The sequence below is a fragment of the Vicugna pacos genome, chromosome 16 (genome assembly GCF_048564905.1).
Source record: "Vicugna pacos chromosome 16, VicPac4, whole genome shotgun sequence".
In the NCBI taxonomy this organism is placed as follows: Eukaryota; Metazoa; Chordata; class Mammalia; order Artiodactyla; family Camelidae; genus Vicugna; species Vicugna pacos.
Genome location: NC_133002.1, coordinates 36,850,160 through 36,867,333, shown reverse-complemented (window position 1 = coordinate 36,867,333; position 17,174 = coordinate 36,850,160). Strand labels below are relative to the sequence as shown.

The window sequence follows — 17,174 nt, the reverse complement described above, 5'->3', positions numbered from 1 at the left end:
CATGTGATTGGGTATATTGATTGTGATTATGTTAAAAAAAAGTCATTATCTTTCATAGATTCACAATGAAATATTGAGGAAATTAACTGGGGGGGGTTGGGGAGGGGTGCAGATGAAACGAGACTGTGAGTTGATCCTTGTTGAAGCTGGGTGACAGATATATGGAGGCGTATTGTATTATTTTGTATACTTTAGTTTTATCTTACATTTTCCAAAATAAGTTTTAAAAAATACCCGTGACCTCCCCCTCCCTATCCCCAGGCCTCAAGGAACAGAAGGTGCTGAGGGTTCCAGCAGCAGGTTGCAATCCAGACAGCTCGGAGGTGGGGCGGTCCTCTGGTGGACCTGAGGAGACGTTCAGGGGACTTCCGGTTCGCTCCTGGCAGAGTCCCTGGTTCTCCTGGTTTTGGGGAGGGGGAGACAGGTCAGTAAGGAAGGCTGGCCTCGGCAGGCCTGGTGGCCACTGGGTTTGGGCAATACTGAGGCTGCGGGTGCCAGTGGGTGGCTGTAAAAATAGCAGCCAGGAGAGGGAGGGGAGTCACATGGAACCAGGGAGGGGCTGAGGCCTGGCCAGCTGGCCAGGCTCTGGCACCTTGGCTTGCTCCCTCAGAGCCCTCTGACTATCCTCTACCTCAGACTCTTTCTTCCTCTTGCCCTCCACCTCTGAGAAGGCAGAAAGGTGCCAAGGTGACTCTGGGACATACCTCGCTCTGTCTGAGAGCCTGAGCGGCCACTGACTCTGGAATCTGCTGGCTATCCAAGGACGGAAGGGATGGCCATATGGGGAGGGAGGAAGGGATGAGGATTGAGTAACCCGCCCACTGGTCACCCCAGTCTGCAGGCCAACCCCTTCCCCCTCAGGCCCATCCAGGGCAGGTCCCTGATGTCCCTGCCTGGGGCATTTGGTTGCGGGGGTGAGGTGGCAACCCCTTTTGTCTCAAGGCCCAGGAAGAATGCCTGCACAGGCACCAAGAGTTTTGGGACGCATGGTCCCCTGCCTCCTTCTCAGGACATCTGGGGAGAGTGCCCCCCTGCCTGCTCTGAATGGGAAGCCCAGGGAAAGAAGGATGCCCTGCCTCCTTCACACCTGGACTGAGATCCTTGGGCAGATGCGGGGAGGAGGGGGCAGTGGTGCTCCCCCTAACCCCCACCCTGACCCCCACCAGGACATTGGCGGGACCCTGGGTTGAATCAAGCACCATGCTAAGAGCTTGCCATGCATTCAGCTGTCTGTCGGGTGGCCTCAGGGAAGTTACACACCCTTTATGCCTCTTCTCATCTGGAAAATGGGGACAAAGATAATACCTGCTTCATGGAACTGCTGTGGGGATGGGATGAGTTACTATATGTAAAACCTTCAGCATAATACCAAATGGGGCAGTTCCCCCGGGGCAGAGGCCGCTCATCTCTGCCCCTTCAGTGCCTGGGACATAGTAGATACTTTGTAAATATGTACTGGATTCATGATTTTGTGGATTCCTCGGGAAGACATCAAGAGGCCAGCATTATTTTCGCCCCTTTGTAGTTGTGGAAACAGAGAGGCTGATGGATTTTTTTCAAGGCCACGTTCTCCAGTGAGGGGTCAAGGTGAGATTCACATCCAGGGCTGTAGGCCTGCAGGCCTGGGCCACCTCCTTTACTCCCCTGTCTTGACCTGGCTAGTCCCATCCAGGGCTCTCTCCCCAGACCAGGGGCAAGTGCTGGAGTGCCTGGTCTGAGGACTGGGCCGGGTGAATGGGCACCCTCATGTGCTCTTAAGGAAGCCATCGCCTTGCCCCCTACAGCTGCTAGTTGCCGGGCCCTGTGGCAGGTCCAGGGATAAAAGGATGATAAGTTCCCAGTCCGCCCTGAAACACTGTGTGATTGGGCTGTGCACAGGGGCTTGAGGGGGTCCTGGCCTAGGGGAGGAAAGGAGGCCAGACAGGCTTCAGAGAGGAGAGGAGGCCTGCGCTAAGTCCTGAAAGGTGAATGGAAGTTTGCTGGCTGGGTGCAGGCTGGAAGGGAACTCCAGGCAGAGGGACCTGCTTGTGCAAAGGTGTGTGGACTCAGGAGAGAGCATTAGGTTGTGGGCAGCAGAGTGAGGCTGGGCAGAAGCCTGGGGTAGGGTGTGCGTGCGTGTGCGTGTGTATGGGGGGGTAGGTGAGGAGAGTAGAAGGGGGAGGGATTCTAGACCGGATGGCCCGGTACAGGAGGGGCCTGCAAGCCTTCAACAGGTGGGGAATTCAGGACAATGGGAGCCATTCGGGCTCTAAGAGGGGATCAAGGCAGTCAGGTTGGTGGTTGAGAGATAGACTCTGGCCCCCAGGAGGGGATGATTAGATGGACCTTGTCACACGAGGAGGGTGGCCACCCTAGATTTAGTGCCTGCTCTGGGTGGGGAGGGGGAGGGCCCCGCTGGCTGAAGCCAGCACAGCTGCTCTGGGACACCTTCCCATCCCTCCCTCCTCCCTGCCCCTGGCTCCTGTCTCTGTCACTCACAGGGCAGGGCCGGGCTGGGGCAGCCATGGCAGCCACGTTAATCTGGATTCCTCTCCTTCTAGGCAAGTTGGGATCTTCTTCAGGGCAGAGGCCGGGGATGGGGGCGTGGGAAGTTCCTCAGGGGAGGAGTCGGGGGTGGGAGTGAGGCCAGGACCAGAAGGACTTTGGGGTGTAAATTCTACAGCCGGTGGGGGCTCCCGGGAACTAAGGTTGGGAGCTCTGAGGGGTGGGGTGTCCTAGGCCCGGCCGGGCCTAACCGCACAGGCCCAGAGCGTCGTGGGCCCTTTAATGGGCTGGCTGGGCTGGCTTCTTTCTGAGTCCAGGCTAAATTTGGCCCTGGGAACGTGTGGGGGCTGTTGGGGCAGGTCCTCTCCCGGGGGATCCCCTTCACTCAGTTCCTACCCGCCTCTAGTGTGGGCCCTATTCCCCCTATATGTTGTGGGGGAGCCCCAGAATGGCTACCTGCCACCTCCAAGGGGTCCTGCCCTCCCTCCCCCAACTCCACTCTCTCCAACCTCCCGACAGCATGGGTTCTTTTCCAAGTGCTCTTAATACACACATGCACACACACACACGCACACACACACACACGCACATGCACACGCGCACTCACACACACACCCCTCTCAGCCAGACATCAGTCCCTTCCCACTGTGACCCCCGATTGAGGGCCTAACATGAGGAGTGAAGGGGCTTCCATGAATCAAAACCAAACCAAAGTCTGGGTCTTGTCACTGATTAAAGTGTGTGGCACAGCCAGGACCCCACCGCATCCTTGCTGGGATCCAGCAAAGCCATCTGCCTCCTCGCTCACATTTCTCCTGTCCCTCGGGGACGCCAGGGGCTGGGTAGACAAGGCGAGCTCATTCCCTGGCCAGGACTGAGGTTGGTTTGTACGTCTGGGGCTCATGAGTTTCCACAGTTCTCCTGGCAGGGCTGGTGGGCACCGAGGCCCAGGAGACCACCCTGCACCCACTTGTGGGCCGCGTCTTTGTACACACCCTGGACCATGAAGCCTTCCTGCACCTTGCTGAGCATGTCGGTGAGAGGGGCCTGAGGGGCGCCAGGGTGGATAGGGGTGCCTGGCCCAGGTCTGCAGAAGGCCCTCGTCGTGTCTCCAACCCTCTCTCCTTCCTTCCACCAGCTGTCCCACCTTCTGTCCCTGTCACCTACCATGCCCACCTCCAGGGACACCCAGACCTGCCCCGGTGGCTCCGCTACACCCAGCGAAGCCCCCATCACCCTGGCTTCCTCTATGGCACCGCCACCCCAGAAGATCGTGGACGCCAGGTCATCGAGGTACCAACAGGGACCCCAGTGGGCTGTGTCACTTGCAGCAGGGATCCAGTGTTCATTCATTGATATAAGTCACATGTCTTCAATTTGGGGCGGTAACTCCGTCCTCTCCTGCCTGCCCAGCTGTACCACGTTTCTCCCATAACCCTGGCTCTCAGCCCTCTACTCCATCCTCCAGGTCACAGTCTACAATCGGGACAGCTTCGACACCACCCGGCAGAGTCTGGTGCTATTGATTGGGGATCCAGAAGGTACCACCAGCCCTGCCCCACCCCACCAATGCCAGTCTTGGAGGCTCTCCCCTGGAAAGAGGTGTAGAAGGGGAGATTTTGGAGTACTGGGGAGGGGCAGGGCATCCTGGAAAGACTCTGGAGCTGTATTCTTGGCTGCTCTGCTGATAGGCTATGGGGCTTTGGGCAAGTCGTTGAGGCTGTGGGTGTGGGGGAAGAGCTTTTGAGGCTTGTGATGTGTGGGGTATTGAGGAGGAAGGAAGGGGGCTGAGGGGATACAGGGAGGAGCTTACGTTGGGGAGGCTTGAGAAGGATCCATGCAGGGCTGGGGGGCAGAGCTGGGGGGTGGGTGCAGCCTCAGGCACCCACTTGGTTCTCCCAGGCCCCCTGCTGCCATACCAGGCTGAGTTCCTGGTGCGCAGCCATGATGTGGAGGAGGTGCTGCCCTCAACACCTGCCAGCCATTTCCTCACAGCCCTGGGAGGGCTCTGGGAGCCTGGGGAGCTCCAGCTGCTCAACATCACCTCTGCCTTGGACCGTGGGGGCCGAGTTCCCCTTCCAATTGAGGGCCGCAAAGAAGGGTAGGCATGCAACCCAGGAAGGCTTCCTGGAGGAGGAGAGGGCAGCTTATCTTTTGTCTGGGTGGTTGGCATAGAACATGGGTCTCCCTAATTTCCAAGTGGGGCTTTACCCACATTTTTTCATGCTCACCATGCCCATCTTCACTTCGCAGCATCATGACACTGTCTCCTTTCTTCTGGTCACCCTCTTATCTCTTGTCCTTCCTGGGCCCAAACCCTAGTTACCCTGAACTCTGCACTTCCTTGTGCCCATGAGGACGTGAAATATCCATCCTTGTTCATTCCTGGCGGGGACAAGGCCACCAGAAGACTGAAATGCTCTGTGTACTCTCATCATTACCCCAGATCTCAGAGTGGCCATAGCCCCCAAATCTCCAGTGCCCAGTAATACCCTCCAATTTGCTGATGGTGGTTTCTGTCTGGGCCCAGGGTGTACATCAAGGTGGGCTCTGCCTCACCCTTCTCCACCTGCCTGAAGATGGTGGCATCCCCTGACAGCCACGCTCGCTGTGCCCAGGGCCAGCCTCCTCTTCTGTCCTGCTATGACACCTTGGCACCTCACTTCCGCGTTGACTGGTGCAATGTGTCCCTGGTGAGAAGGGACCCTAGCTCCAGGGGTGGGGTGGGGCATGGCGTCATGGTCTCCTGCATCCCACCTTACTCTCCCATCTCTGTCTGTTTCTCTTAAGTTGTTTCTCAGTTAGAGAGACACACACACACACACACACACACACACACACACACACACACACACACACACACACACACACACACACACACACACACCCTGAAGTTCTACCTTCTTCCACAAGAGGGCGACAGAATCCATAATCTGGACGAGGAATTGCTATAGCTCCTGGAGCCCCAGAAGTGCCCAAACCAAGAGCTAGAACAGTCGCTCTCACGGGGCAGTTCTGAATCCCTTTCTCCACCAAAGACCTCTGTGTGACAGCTCTGTTCTTTCCTCTGAGGTGTCACCTAGCAAATCGACCTGCAATAAGGAACAGATAGTTCTCACCCCTGTGTTAGAAACCAAAGACGCTCACTATTGCTCTTTGGGATCCTGAGCTGAGGTGGTTAGGGCTCCTAGAGATCCTATTCCCAGGCCTAGGAACCTTTCCTGAGACTTGACCAACATTACGGAGACTGATAATCAACATTCTTGAGCACTTGCTCTGTGCTAGGCACTATGCAATCAACAGATTTTATCCTCACAACCGCCCTGGGAGGTAGGTACCACTATTAGCATCTGACTTTACAGGTGAGGAAACCGAGACACTTCAAAGTCATTGCATCACAGCACTTGCCCGAAACAGAATTCAAACCCACGCAGTTGGACTCAAGAGCTGTGCCCTAACCATTGTACATCTCCTGGGATTTCTCTCCTGGCTCCTAGTCCTGCTTGGTCACAAGAGCTGGAGGAGGCCAGGCAGGAGGAATCCCTGTGGTTGCACAGGGTAGGGTGGCCCCAGAACTCCTGCCCTGTGCCCTGGGAGTCTCCGTGTCCAGGCATTCACCCCTGGCTCAGCCCTGGGCTCTCTGAGCAGGTGGATAAATCAGTTCCAGAGCCTGTAGATGAGGTACCCACTCCAGGCGATGGCATTCTGGAGCACGACCCGTTCTTCTGCCCTCCCACCGAGGCCACAGCCCGAGACTTCCTGACCGATGCACTGATCACCCTCCTGGTGCCCCTGCTGGTGGCTCTGTTGCTTACCCTGCTGCTGGCCTATGTCATGTGCTGCCGGCGGGAAGGACGGTGAGTGTGGGGAGCTGAGGGCAGGGAGGGCACTGGGGCTGGTGCTCACATTGCTGGGACTTCTTGTGGCACTTGTGCTCTCTGGGGACCCAGACCCCTCAGGGAGGAAAGGAGTGAGGAGCTCCTGGCCTGGCCTGGCCCCAGGAGGGGTTGTGGATAATAGCTAATCCTCTCCTTTGCTTTCCCACAGGCTGAAGAGAGATCAAGCCACCTCTGAGTGAGTATGAAAATCTGGGTGCTGGGTGGGAGCTCCCCTGGGTTATCAAGCCGGACCCTCTGACCTCCCTGAGCAGCACAGACAAACCAGATTACTCTGGAATGATGGGGACCACCCTTGACTTGTGAGCTCCAGCCCTGAGCTGGCTGGAGCTGACTTGGCGTTCTCATCTTCTGGTGTCCACGGAAGAATCTAATGTGAGACAGGAGAGCCAGGCTTCAGGGATCTGCTGCTACCCTGGGGTGAAGGGTTTGAGAAGCAACTTAAGAGGTTTCCAGCACACACACGCACATACACACACATTCGTACACAACCACATAACTACACTTCCAGGTGAGTCAGACAAAGGGGGGTTCTAGGCCCCGTTCTGCCGTGCAATTTCTGTGGACCTTTCTGGCCTCAGTTTCTTCACCTGCAAGTGGATGTAGTTGAATGAGCTAATGTCTATGGATGCTTTCAATTGCTCCAGCTCTCCCCCTGGCCTTACTTCCATCTAACCTGTATTTTGCCCAGGTTCCACCCCCCCCCACCGTAGCCTTACCTCTCCTCTGTGCCCCCATGCCTCTTTGTCTCCCCTCCTCCCTTGAACCCCAGAGATTACAGGAAGCAGGTGTGAAATAAGTCAGGCTCCTTTTATTCGCACCGCACTGAGCCCATGGCAGGCCTGGAACCCCGGCCTACTTGCCCAGCCTGCCTGGTTAACTGCGGCGGCATTTGGCCATCCTGCGAACCCCCTTGATGAGCCGCTTGTGGCCCTGTTTGGAGCCCCTGAGCAACCGGCGCTGCCCAGGCTGGCGCTGGCCAGGCTGCCGCCGCCGCTGCAGTCTCTTAGCCTTAAGCCTGAACTTGGAGGCGTTCTTCTTGACCATGAGGAAGGAGGCCGAGGCCCCCTTGCCTGTCACCTGCTTGAGCATGCCCTTGTCCACTAAGCCCCTGAGCACTCGCTTGAAACGCCAGGCCTTGCGTGTCATGTTGTAGCCCCTGGTGGCAACGGCCTTCTTCAGAGTGGCCAGGGACACGCGGTTGCGCGCCCCCTTTTCCGCCACAATCCCCAGGATCACCTTGGATATGCTGGGCTTCCGGTGGGCTTTGGTGTAGGCACGGCGCCCAGTCTTGCTTTTGCCAGGGAGCCCCGACATGCTGGCCTGCTGGCCAGCACCCAGGACACTGTTGGAGGCCAAGGGTGCAGATGGGAGCGGCAGTGAAGTGTCTTTCTGCATCTCTTCCTGGGGTAGATGAAGGGAACTGGGTGCGAGGACCTCCAGGATGGTGGCTGGAAGTCTCTACTGGGTTGCTCCTCGGTGGCTTAGGTGTGTCCCAAGTCCTGGTGCCCTTAGAGGCTTCCTCGTAGGGCTCTGGCCCGAGCCTTGCCCTGGGCAGCCAGAAGGAGGACCAAGGATGCTCACCCACGCTGGCCTCAGCAGACTTGTGCCGCAGGTGCAGGGGGTAGTGAGGTTATCTCTGTGGTGACCTCAGGAGGACAATGTGAGGCCATCAGAATCCTGTGAGGGTCACAGTGGCCTCATTGTTCCCTCCAGGGAGGAGCAGACAGAGATGCCTGGTAGCGTGGGCATCTGACATGACAGGCAGCCCGGAAAGAAGGGCTGTGGCTGAGTGAGCCTGGTGGGTGGACCCACATGGTGTGTGTGTGCCTGCCAGCTGATTTAAGGGTGTTCTGATATCCCCAATTGTTGGTTTTTGTTTTTTTTTGAGTAAAGGTAGATTTATTTAGAGAGATACATACTGCATAGAGTGTAGGCTGTTTCAGAAGGCAAGAGAAAGGCCATGAGGTGTCGGGGTTGGGTGCTCAGGTTAAAGTAAAAGTAGATACACACTCCATAGACAGAGTACGGGCCATCTCTGAAGCTGAGGGACCAAGAGAGGCTGCCACGTGTCATGGTGTTGCCAGTTTTTATGGGCTCGGTAGCTTCATATGCTAACAAGTGGGAAGATCATTCTAACCACCCTGGAGAAGGGGCTGGGATTCCCAGGAATTTGGCCACTGCCCACTCTTCGACCTTTCACGGTTAGCCTTGGAGCTGTCATAGTGCTTGTGGTAGTGCCATTTACCAGGATATATTACAACGAGCATATAATGAAGCTCAAGGTCTGCGAGAAGTCAAATCTCTCACCATATTGAGCCTCAAGGCTCACTGAGGGGTTGAATCTTCCACTATTTTGGTGTTTATTGCTGTGTCATTCCTTGAATGGCTGTGCCCTGCTTCTTTCCCTCCTGTCTCATTCCACCCCCTCAGAGATTTTACTCCCAAAATCTTATGCGAGTGCTACTTCCGGGCTGAGTAGGAGCGTTGCCCCTGCTTATCAGGGAGTAAAAATCTCTGAATGACTAACCTAGGGGCCCCAGGGGCAGGACAGCCTTTTGTTTTTGCATCAGAGGGCAATATGGGCTAGAATCCTCACGCAGCCATCATCTGATGTGAGACTGTTGCAACCTGGAAGACACAAACTTTACCAAGAAATTAGAAAAAGTTTAAGAAGGAAGAGTAGACTTATGACTATTAACAGTAAATGAGACCAAATGTCTTAATGTACAGGTTTTCCTGTGCCACACATTATCGATCTGAAGATAAGCACTCATAGGGGCCGAATATTTCCTGGGCCAGTAACCCCAGTTTTAAACCCGCCGTTTTGACCCCACCATCTCAACCCATTGGGTTAAGAAGTGCAAACATTTTTAGAATCAGAATTACACCAACATTTATGAACTTTTTATGGGGACTACAATTTCCAAAGTGAACAGAAATGTAGTTCCTTGATCTATCCAAGTTGATTTAATTCCTCGATCAACATTGATACAAAGCAATGAAAAGGATTTGCTTTTTCTCTTTCTATTTGCATTTTTATTTGGTAGATTTTTTCCCCCCATTGGGATCAGTGATTTTCTATGTAAATTTTACAAGGCTTAATTTTTTTGGCCTGAGCCAAATTTGATCAATTTTATCTTCTGCCATTGTGGGTATCCTCTTCTGACCAGCTATTGCCGCCACGTCTAGCTTTCCTGGGGCAATTTTCTAGCTCTGGTGGTGTCAGGAAAATCTGCTTCCTCTATCAATTTTGAATCAATAACCAATTTTACCATGTGCGATATTAGCCCTTGTTGGTTTGGATTTTCTGTTGATTTATTTCTACAAAATCCAATTCTTTTTTCTTTTTTTTAGCTTTCTCAAGGCCTGCTATTTTCCAAAGTATCCACAAATTGTGATTCTGCTCCCTGTTTTTTGCCTATGTCGGATTTTAGTGGTCAGAACACCCTCTGGCTCAAAGACCCGCCCCTGTGATCTGTGTGCCCGAGGCAGGGCTGTGGGTGCGTGCGTGGGTGCGTGCGTGCGTGTGCGTGTGTAGGAATGCCTGCCTGTCCATTTGTCTGCCCAAGTGCTGATGTGGAAGGACTATAGAGGAAGGCACTGTGGGTCTGGCTTCTTCTCCTGCTCTGGAAAAACGTCCCCAAAACATTTTTCCACCTGTGTGTGTTGCCAGAGTAATGAGACCCAGATGTGGGGCTGGGGGCGGGAAGGGGCCCTTGAACTAAGGCCCCCCCCACTCCCACCCCCACCCCCACCAGGGGAGCATACCTGTCTGGCTGCCTCTGCTTCCATACTCTTCTCGCCCCCTTTCCCTCTCAGCCTCCCCTTGCCTGGGAATGGAAAATTGTGTTTTGGACAACTCAGTTTGCCAAATTCCAGACTCAATAGCTCATCTTGACCCTCCCCTAGCCCTAAGAGGATGACTCCACCTCCTCCTGCTGTTCCAGGAAGTACTTGGTCCTGCTCCCCTGGGAGGAGTGTGGCTCATTCGGCACCAAGCTAAAAAGTCTTTCCTGTCTAATCTTTCAGGCTCTAGCTGGAGTCTGTGCCCACTACTTGAGACTTGGACATGGGTGGGGATTATCTTCCTTCCCCAACCTGATTAGTAATCCAGTGCTAAGCAGGATTGCTTCCACCCTGCCTGGGAGACCCCCCCCCCCACCGCCACCCCTTTAAGAAAACCAGTTCTTACTGTTTGTACTGAAAAGTCTGTGCCGTCTGCCTGACCCAGCAACCAGGTTGTCTAAAAAAACATTTCCAGGCTGAGCCCCAAAATGTGGGTGGTTTCATGTGAAAGGGTTTGAACATATCCCTCTCCTGGAGGCCAAGGTGAGCAGTAATCACACTAAAATAAAACAACACCCGCGATAATAATAGCAACTGAGGTTTCCCTATAATAATAATAACTACCGTTTGCTGCGTGCTGACCGGTAGACATGTAAATGTTTTTCCTGCATGAACTCAGTTAATTCATACAACAACTGCATGACAGTGGAGGAAATGGTGGCACAGAGAGGTTAAGGAACTTACACAAGGTCCCACAGCCAGTAAGCCGTGGAACTCACATTCAAACCCAAAGCTGGTCCTCATGCTTAACCATGCTTAAACCCTCCTTCTCAGAACGAACCAAAGTTGCCTCTGGACAGCAGAAAGCAAGCCCATGGGGATGTCCCATGAGAATGAGGCTCAGCCTTCTTAGGAGAAACTCAAGCTAGAGCTCAGGAAAGACTCCCTAATGGGTGTGTGGTGGTCGGTGCATTTGGGAGCTGCTGGGGTTTCCAGGGCGGGGCCTGGTTCCACTTCAAGGAGCCTTGGTGTGAAACACAGACAGGGAGGAAGACTTAGCATCCGGAGCTGGGCAATGCTGGGGGCAGCCTGGGGCGGGGCAGGAGAAGGGCAAGGTACAACGGGAGCGGAACACGGGTCTGAGGATCCGAAAGATAAGCAGTCAGAGCCTCGCAGGAAAGAGCTCCGGCAAAGGCTGGGAAAAGGTGGAGGAAGTAGGTCGGCCCGACTGCGATGGGGGTGGTGGGGAGGGAAGGGATGCTCAGGGTGAGGAGAGAGTATTAGAAGAGGGAACCGATTGCTAGAAGGGACCCAGGAGGTCATCAGAATATGAAAACAAGATAAAGCCCAGCAAGCAATGACCTCTGGAAATACATATCCTCTGTGGGTATCTATTCAAGTCTTAGTAGCTCAGGAACTCTTACCATGTGCCAGGCCCTCTTCTAAACACTCAGCCTGCATTTTCTCATTTACTCTCAACAACAACCCTAGGAAGTAGGTTTTATTATTATACCCATTTTACAGTTGAGGAAACTGAGGCACAGACTGGTTAAGCAACTTGCAAAGGACATCCAGCTTTGAATCCAGGCTGTCTGCACCCAGATCCCATGCCTTAGTCACTGGACACTGAGCTGGCACCATAGAACTTTCTATTTGTCCTTCCCCACCCATCATGTGTGTGCGTCTTCCCCCAGATCACAGGTGGGGAAGACTGGGGTGGCTCCGAGGTAGTGCCAAGCTGGGCCCCAAGTAGGGGCTGCCTCCCAGAGCTGATGACTGCTGGCCCTGTGCCCACAGCATCCAGATGGTCCACCACTGCACCATTCGAGGGAACACAGAGGAGCTGCGACAGATGGCAGCTAGCCGAGACGTACCCCGGCCACTCTCCACCCTGCCTATGTTCAACGTGCGCACCGGTGAGCGGCTGCCCCCCCAGGTGGACAGCGCCCAGGTGCCCCTCATCCTGGACCAGCACTGAGGGGCCTGCACAGGTGGGTCCGCAGGGAGATGTCAGCCTCATTTCTGGGAATAAGGTGGCCTCCATCTCAAGGCTGGGGCAGGTAGGGGGATGGGAAGAGATACACAGATCTGTCTGCCCCTCCGACGCAGCAGTGGATGGGGGCTCAGCTGTGCCAGGGCTATGCCCCCCAGTGCCAAGCACTCGGAGCCAGAGGGTCAGGGTGGGGAAGGCAGGAGAGTGGGGCCTGGTCCACATGGCCCCACTCTCTTCTGTTTGCTGTTTCAGTTCAGCCCTGGCCTCATCCTCCCTTCTCGCCCCATTCACAAGAGCAGCCACGACCCACGGCCGCATCCCCCCTCCGGATTCTGGCTCCTGACCCCATGTACTCCAGGCTTGGAATAAATGGAGAGATGAGGATTGGGTGGGGTGAGGGTGTCTGGGGTCAGGACCCCAGAATAAATACCTGTCACTCTGTTCATCTGTTGCTGCCTGCACCTTCCTCTCAGCAGCATCCTTCCCAGCCTTCGTGCCTCTGTGTCTCTTTCCACCTTGTGGGGGCCTTCAGAGGCAGCCAGGGGTGACCAGCTTGCCTTTTGGACTCTTGATATTTTGCTGTTTCTCAAATTCTCTGAAAGTAAGAGGGAAAGACCTGCATAGGCAACCTTGATCTTAATCCTCACATGAACCGACCAGCCTCTGCTAATTGGATCATTCCCCATTTTATAGACAAAGACACTGAGGCCAAGAGAGAAAAAGTGACTTACCCAAGGTCACAGAGCAAGCAAGCAGCAGAGCTTGGATTCGAACCTGGCACCTCCACCTCCACACTGCCTTCTGGAGGGCTGAGGGGTTCTGGAAGCAGGAGATCCAGGCTCCAGATCCCCTGGAGGGGGAGTCCCTTTGTAAGCCGTGTAGGGTGATATGGAGACAGGGTTGGTATTCAGGACTCCGAATGTCCAAGCTTGGTGGACTCCTCATGGACAGGGCCAAGGTCTACAGGACACTGCACAGCCTGCAATCCTTGTTGAGCTTAATGTCACCGGCTTAGCTTGGCCCCGTGTGAGCCCTGGAGAGCTCGGCTGGCCAGGAAGCAGCCGCGGCTTGTTTTCCCCAGGTGGCCACCACCAGCACAGGCTGGCTCTGCCCCTCCGCCAAGGCCACACTCAGTCTCGATGCTGATGCTCCCTTGGGAGGACAGCCCAGAGACTAAGCCCCAGGGGGGCCGTAGTTAAGGAGGGGGCTTCTCAATCCCTTTCTGACTCCTCACACTAGGCCTGGACCCTCCCCACTGACCTGGAGCTGACGCTCAATTATCCCTTCTCCCCATGGTGGGGGTGGGGGTGCGGGTGGGGGCATGGACCAGAGTTTTCCCTCACCTGGAGGCAAAGGCCCAGCCTTGGGGCTGAGGGGAGGCCAAAGGGGCCGGAGCAGCCCCCAGTCTAATGGTGGTGTCCCCAGGGCCAAGGACCCTGAGGAGGGCTGAGTTTCTGAATATGGCACCCCATTGTTCAGAAATGTATAGGCGAGGAGTCATGAGGGCCCCAGGTTGTCCCTGGACCTCCTCCCCTTTGTCTCACTTTCCAGAATCCTTACCTTTGTACTGAATCCATCCACTTCTCATGGCCTCCACAATGACCTTCCCAGGCCAGCACCAGGATCTTGCTCCCGGACCTGCACAACAGCCTCCCTGTGGCCTCCCTGCCTCCTCCCTGCTCCTTCAGTCTGGCCTCCAGCAGCAGTCAGGCCCATCCTTTAAAAGGAACAGTCAGGGAGTCTCGCCTCTCTGCCCTCAACCCTCCAGCGCTTTCCCTTGACACCGAGTGAAGCCACACTCTCGGTACAGACCCGGTTCATCCCTCTGACCTCATCCCCTCCTTACCTCCACTTGCCTGCTCCAGCCGCACCACCTGTTAACACACCCTTGTTGCAGGGCCTTTGCTCCTGTTGTTCCCTCTGCTGGGAACCCCAGGCCCCTCCATGTCCACACGACTCCCCAGTGAGTGCAGTGCAGACCCAAACGGCAGGTCCTCAGAGAGCCCCCTCCGGCCTGGCCTCCAGGGCACCCCGCACAGCCTCCTTGCTCTCTGAGGACGTGCTTTGTATGGGTGCCTCCTTGGGGTCAGCCTCAGCTCGGGAATGTAAGCTCCAAGGGGGCAGGATTCTGCGTGCCCCCGGGGGCGCAGTGCTTGCGTGTGGTAGGCGCTCAGGAAGGAAAGGCCAATGGGGCTGGGCTGCTCAGAGCCCTTAAGGAACTTGACCTCCTCTCTGGGCAAAACGGGTGAGCAAGGCCATTGCTAAAGCTTCCACTATCATCTTCTGGGTCCCCTCCACCCCCAATGGCCACTCTCCACCCGCTAGTCCGTTAGTTAATCCCAGAGCATCCGTGGAGGAAGGAGGAGGCTCCGCCAAGCAGTGCATGTGCTCAATAAACGTTTGTTGACTGAAGGGCTCTTTAGGTAACCACCCCTTACCACACGGGCTCTCTGACAGGAGAGTGCCTCTGACCTCCCATTCGCAATTTCCTCCTTTCCCGGGGGCCCCTCGTCTGGCCGAAACCAGGACCTGCACCGAGTCTGCTCCGATTGGAGGCTCCCTGCAGTCAGCCCGCTGTCTGGGGTGGCTCCTGTTTGATCCTTGCCCTTGTGAAGCGGGGGCTCCCCTCTCCCTGTCTCGTGCTCCCACCTTGGACCTCTGTGCTCTTCCCATGCCGGCCAAAGATGGGAAAGTCTGAGGCCAGCCCCACTTTGGACTTTGCCTTGGGATATTGGCAGCACCTCCCTCCCAGCTCAGCTACAGGAGCACACGGGAGCCTGGCTGCCGGCCGGGGAGGAAGTGGCCCAGACAAGGAGCTGGGAGGATGGCGTGACTGCGGAGGACAGAGGGCTGTGCCCGGGCACAGACACCCACCCCACTGTGCCTGGCAGCACGTGGGGACGGCGTGGACACACTCAGCTCCCTGTCTACTCCCCAAGGGGCAGGATTCCACCTGGCAGCCACACCCCAGCCCCTCACAACCAAGAACAAATAGCAGCTGTCCCCTCCATCCTGAGATTTGACCTCACTTCTCTGTCCCCTCCAAGTGCCACAACCACACTGCCCACATGACCCCGTGTGTCCACCTGCATCCCAGACCCAGCCCTCATGCGTGGCCTGACTCTAGACATTTTCTCACCACCTCAAGTTGGTGAGGAGGCCCTCTGCCAGAAGTGGGGACACAGGGCACCCCTACAGCTAGCCTCAGCCCCCCGTGGACTCTTCTCCTTTATTCTTGAGACACGTGTACACACGTTTCACAGAGAGCTCCTTTGATGTATCTGTTGGGATTTGGAATCATAGTGAGCAGGGCTCCGATCATGGCTCTGACAGTTTACTCGTAGACATTAATTATAACTGTCTTGGGGCTTTTGTGAGAATTTGAGAGGACCAGGAGAGCGCCTGGCAACTGGCAGCTCACAAGAATGGAGACTTTATTACATACAAGCACTCCCATGGTCACCCCAAAACCAGAGGTTCATGGGGTTTCCCTGTCCCCTAAGATTGCAATTAAATGAGCTCAGTTTCCATTCTGCAAGTGGAGGCTGAAATTCACCTGGTCCTCGGCTCTGATCTGCTGCTCCATCCTGCTCTATCGGGTACAGCAGCTACTGGCCTCCTGTGGCTGCTGAGCACTTGACATGTAGGTTCCAAATTGAGATGTGCTGCAAATGTAGTGATGAAATGATAATAGTTGGGGATATTGGAGTCAGTAAAAATATCTTATTAAAATTAATATCTCCTGTTTCTTTTAATTTTTTAATATTGCTGCTAGAAAATGAAAACTTACATATGTGGCTCACAATATATTTTTCTTGAGCAGTGCTGGTTTCATTTTCCTTCCTCTGTCTCCACTGCAGATTGATCTAAACCCAGAACTCAGCCCCCTTCCAGAACACCCGCTCACACCAGGCCTCTGCATGTGTCAGAGTTTTCCGAAGACCTGAGGAACGAGAAGGGTTTGCCTCACAGCAGTGAAGTCATCTCACACTTGAATATGTGATCTCCTTGTTCTAAAATGTGCTTTGGTCCCCACCCCACCCCATCTTCCTTTTCCTCCACTGTTTTATGCAGAGAAAATCCCGCTCTCTCCAGCACCCAAGTGCACAAACTCACCTTCCTCCCAGCCTTGCCATGTGCATCTTCTGCAAAGCGTTGGACTCTCTGTGTATGTAAGGGCCTGATTACCCTCCGAAACAAGGGCCATCCTTCTTCCCGGGTCTTGTCTCCTGGTCCGTGGACATTTCTCAGACCAGGAAATGGATGCAGCGACAGAGCTGCTCAGCATCACTGGGGTCCCAGCAGCCCTGGACTTCAGGATGGTGGCCTCCTCCAGCACGCAGCTCCTCCTCCTTTCCCCTCACTCCTCCCTGCTCTATCTGTCCCTTCATCCTCATCACACAGACCCTCTTGTGCCCTCTGTCCTGCCTACATGCACATACGGCCCAAATGCCTAGACACACGCATTCTCACAGCTCAGAGAGCATCTCTCCGGCTGCGGGGAGTGTGTGTGTGTGTGTGTGTGTGTGTGTGTGTGTGTGTAAGCTGTCTCCATGTGCAAGATCCTGCTCACCCTAAACACCCACTCGTGTGCAGGGCCCCTCTGAACACAGACGTGTTTGCTCCTGGGTGGGTGCGTAGTCACAGGACGACTGAGGCGGACCCACCTCACTCACCACACAGCCTCCCACACTCGTGGCCTTGTCTCTGAGAGCCCCATGTTCTCACACGCCCCCACTCAGCCCCGCCTGGCCCTGCATGCCCCCCCGCCTGAGGCTCCCTCACTCCAGCTAGAAACTCCTCTCAACCTCACCCAGCTCTGTCTAGAGGGCTTGGAGGCACCTGGGAAGTTGAGGGTTAAGAAGCTGGAAAAAAAAAGAGAGAGAAAAGCCACCATATTTCGGTTCTAGAAAATCCTACCAGGAGGTGGGCAACTGCCACAAGAGACCCAGGCTTCTGAGAAAGCAGCAAAAGTAAAAAAACAATTCCAAATGAAGTCTCCTCCTTTTCTA

General features: G+C 55.2%; 2 protein-coding genes across 2 annotated transcripts; one reads left to right on the top strand and one right to left on the bottom strand.

Annotated features, from left to right (window-relative positions):
- Positions 1-2,175: 2,175 nt before the first annotated feature.
- On the top strand, positions 2,176-16,382 carry SGCA (sarcoglycan alpha). The gene is made up of 10 exons (XM_072940119.1): positions 2,176-2,272; positions 3,401-3,520; positions 3,623-3,777; positions 3,953-4,025; positions 4,387-4,585; positions 5,015-5,177; positions 6,133-6,341; positions 6,532-6,558; positions 11,967-12,160; positions 16,023-16,382. The coding sequence occupies exons 1-9, from the start codon at positions 2,176-2,178 to the stop codon at positions 12,145-12,147; spliced, it is 1,224 nt and encodes a 407-aa protein (XP_072796220.1). The 3' UTR covers positions 12,148-12,160; positions 16,023-16,382.
- Positions 7,172-8,026, bottom strand: LOC107034994 (histone H1.9-like). Its single transcript, XM_015251468.3, has one exon. It carries the CDS (start codon positions 7,776-7,778, stop codon positions 7,257-7,259), a length of 522 nt encoding a protein of 173 aa, XP_015106954.1. The 5' UTR covers positions 7,779-8,026; the 3' UTR covers positions 7,172-7,256.
- Positions 16,383-17,174: the final 792 nt, after the last annotated feature.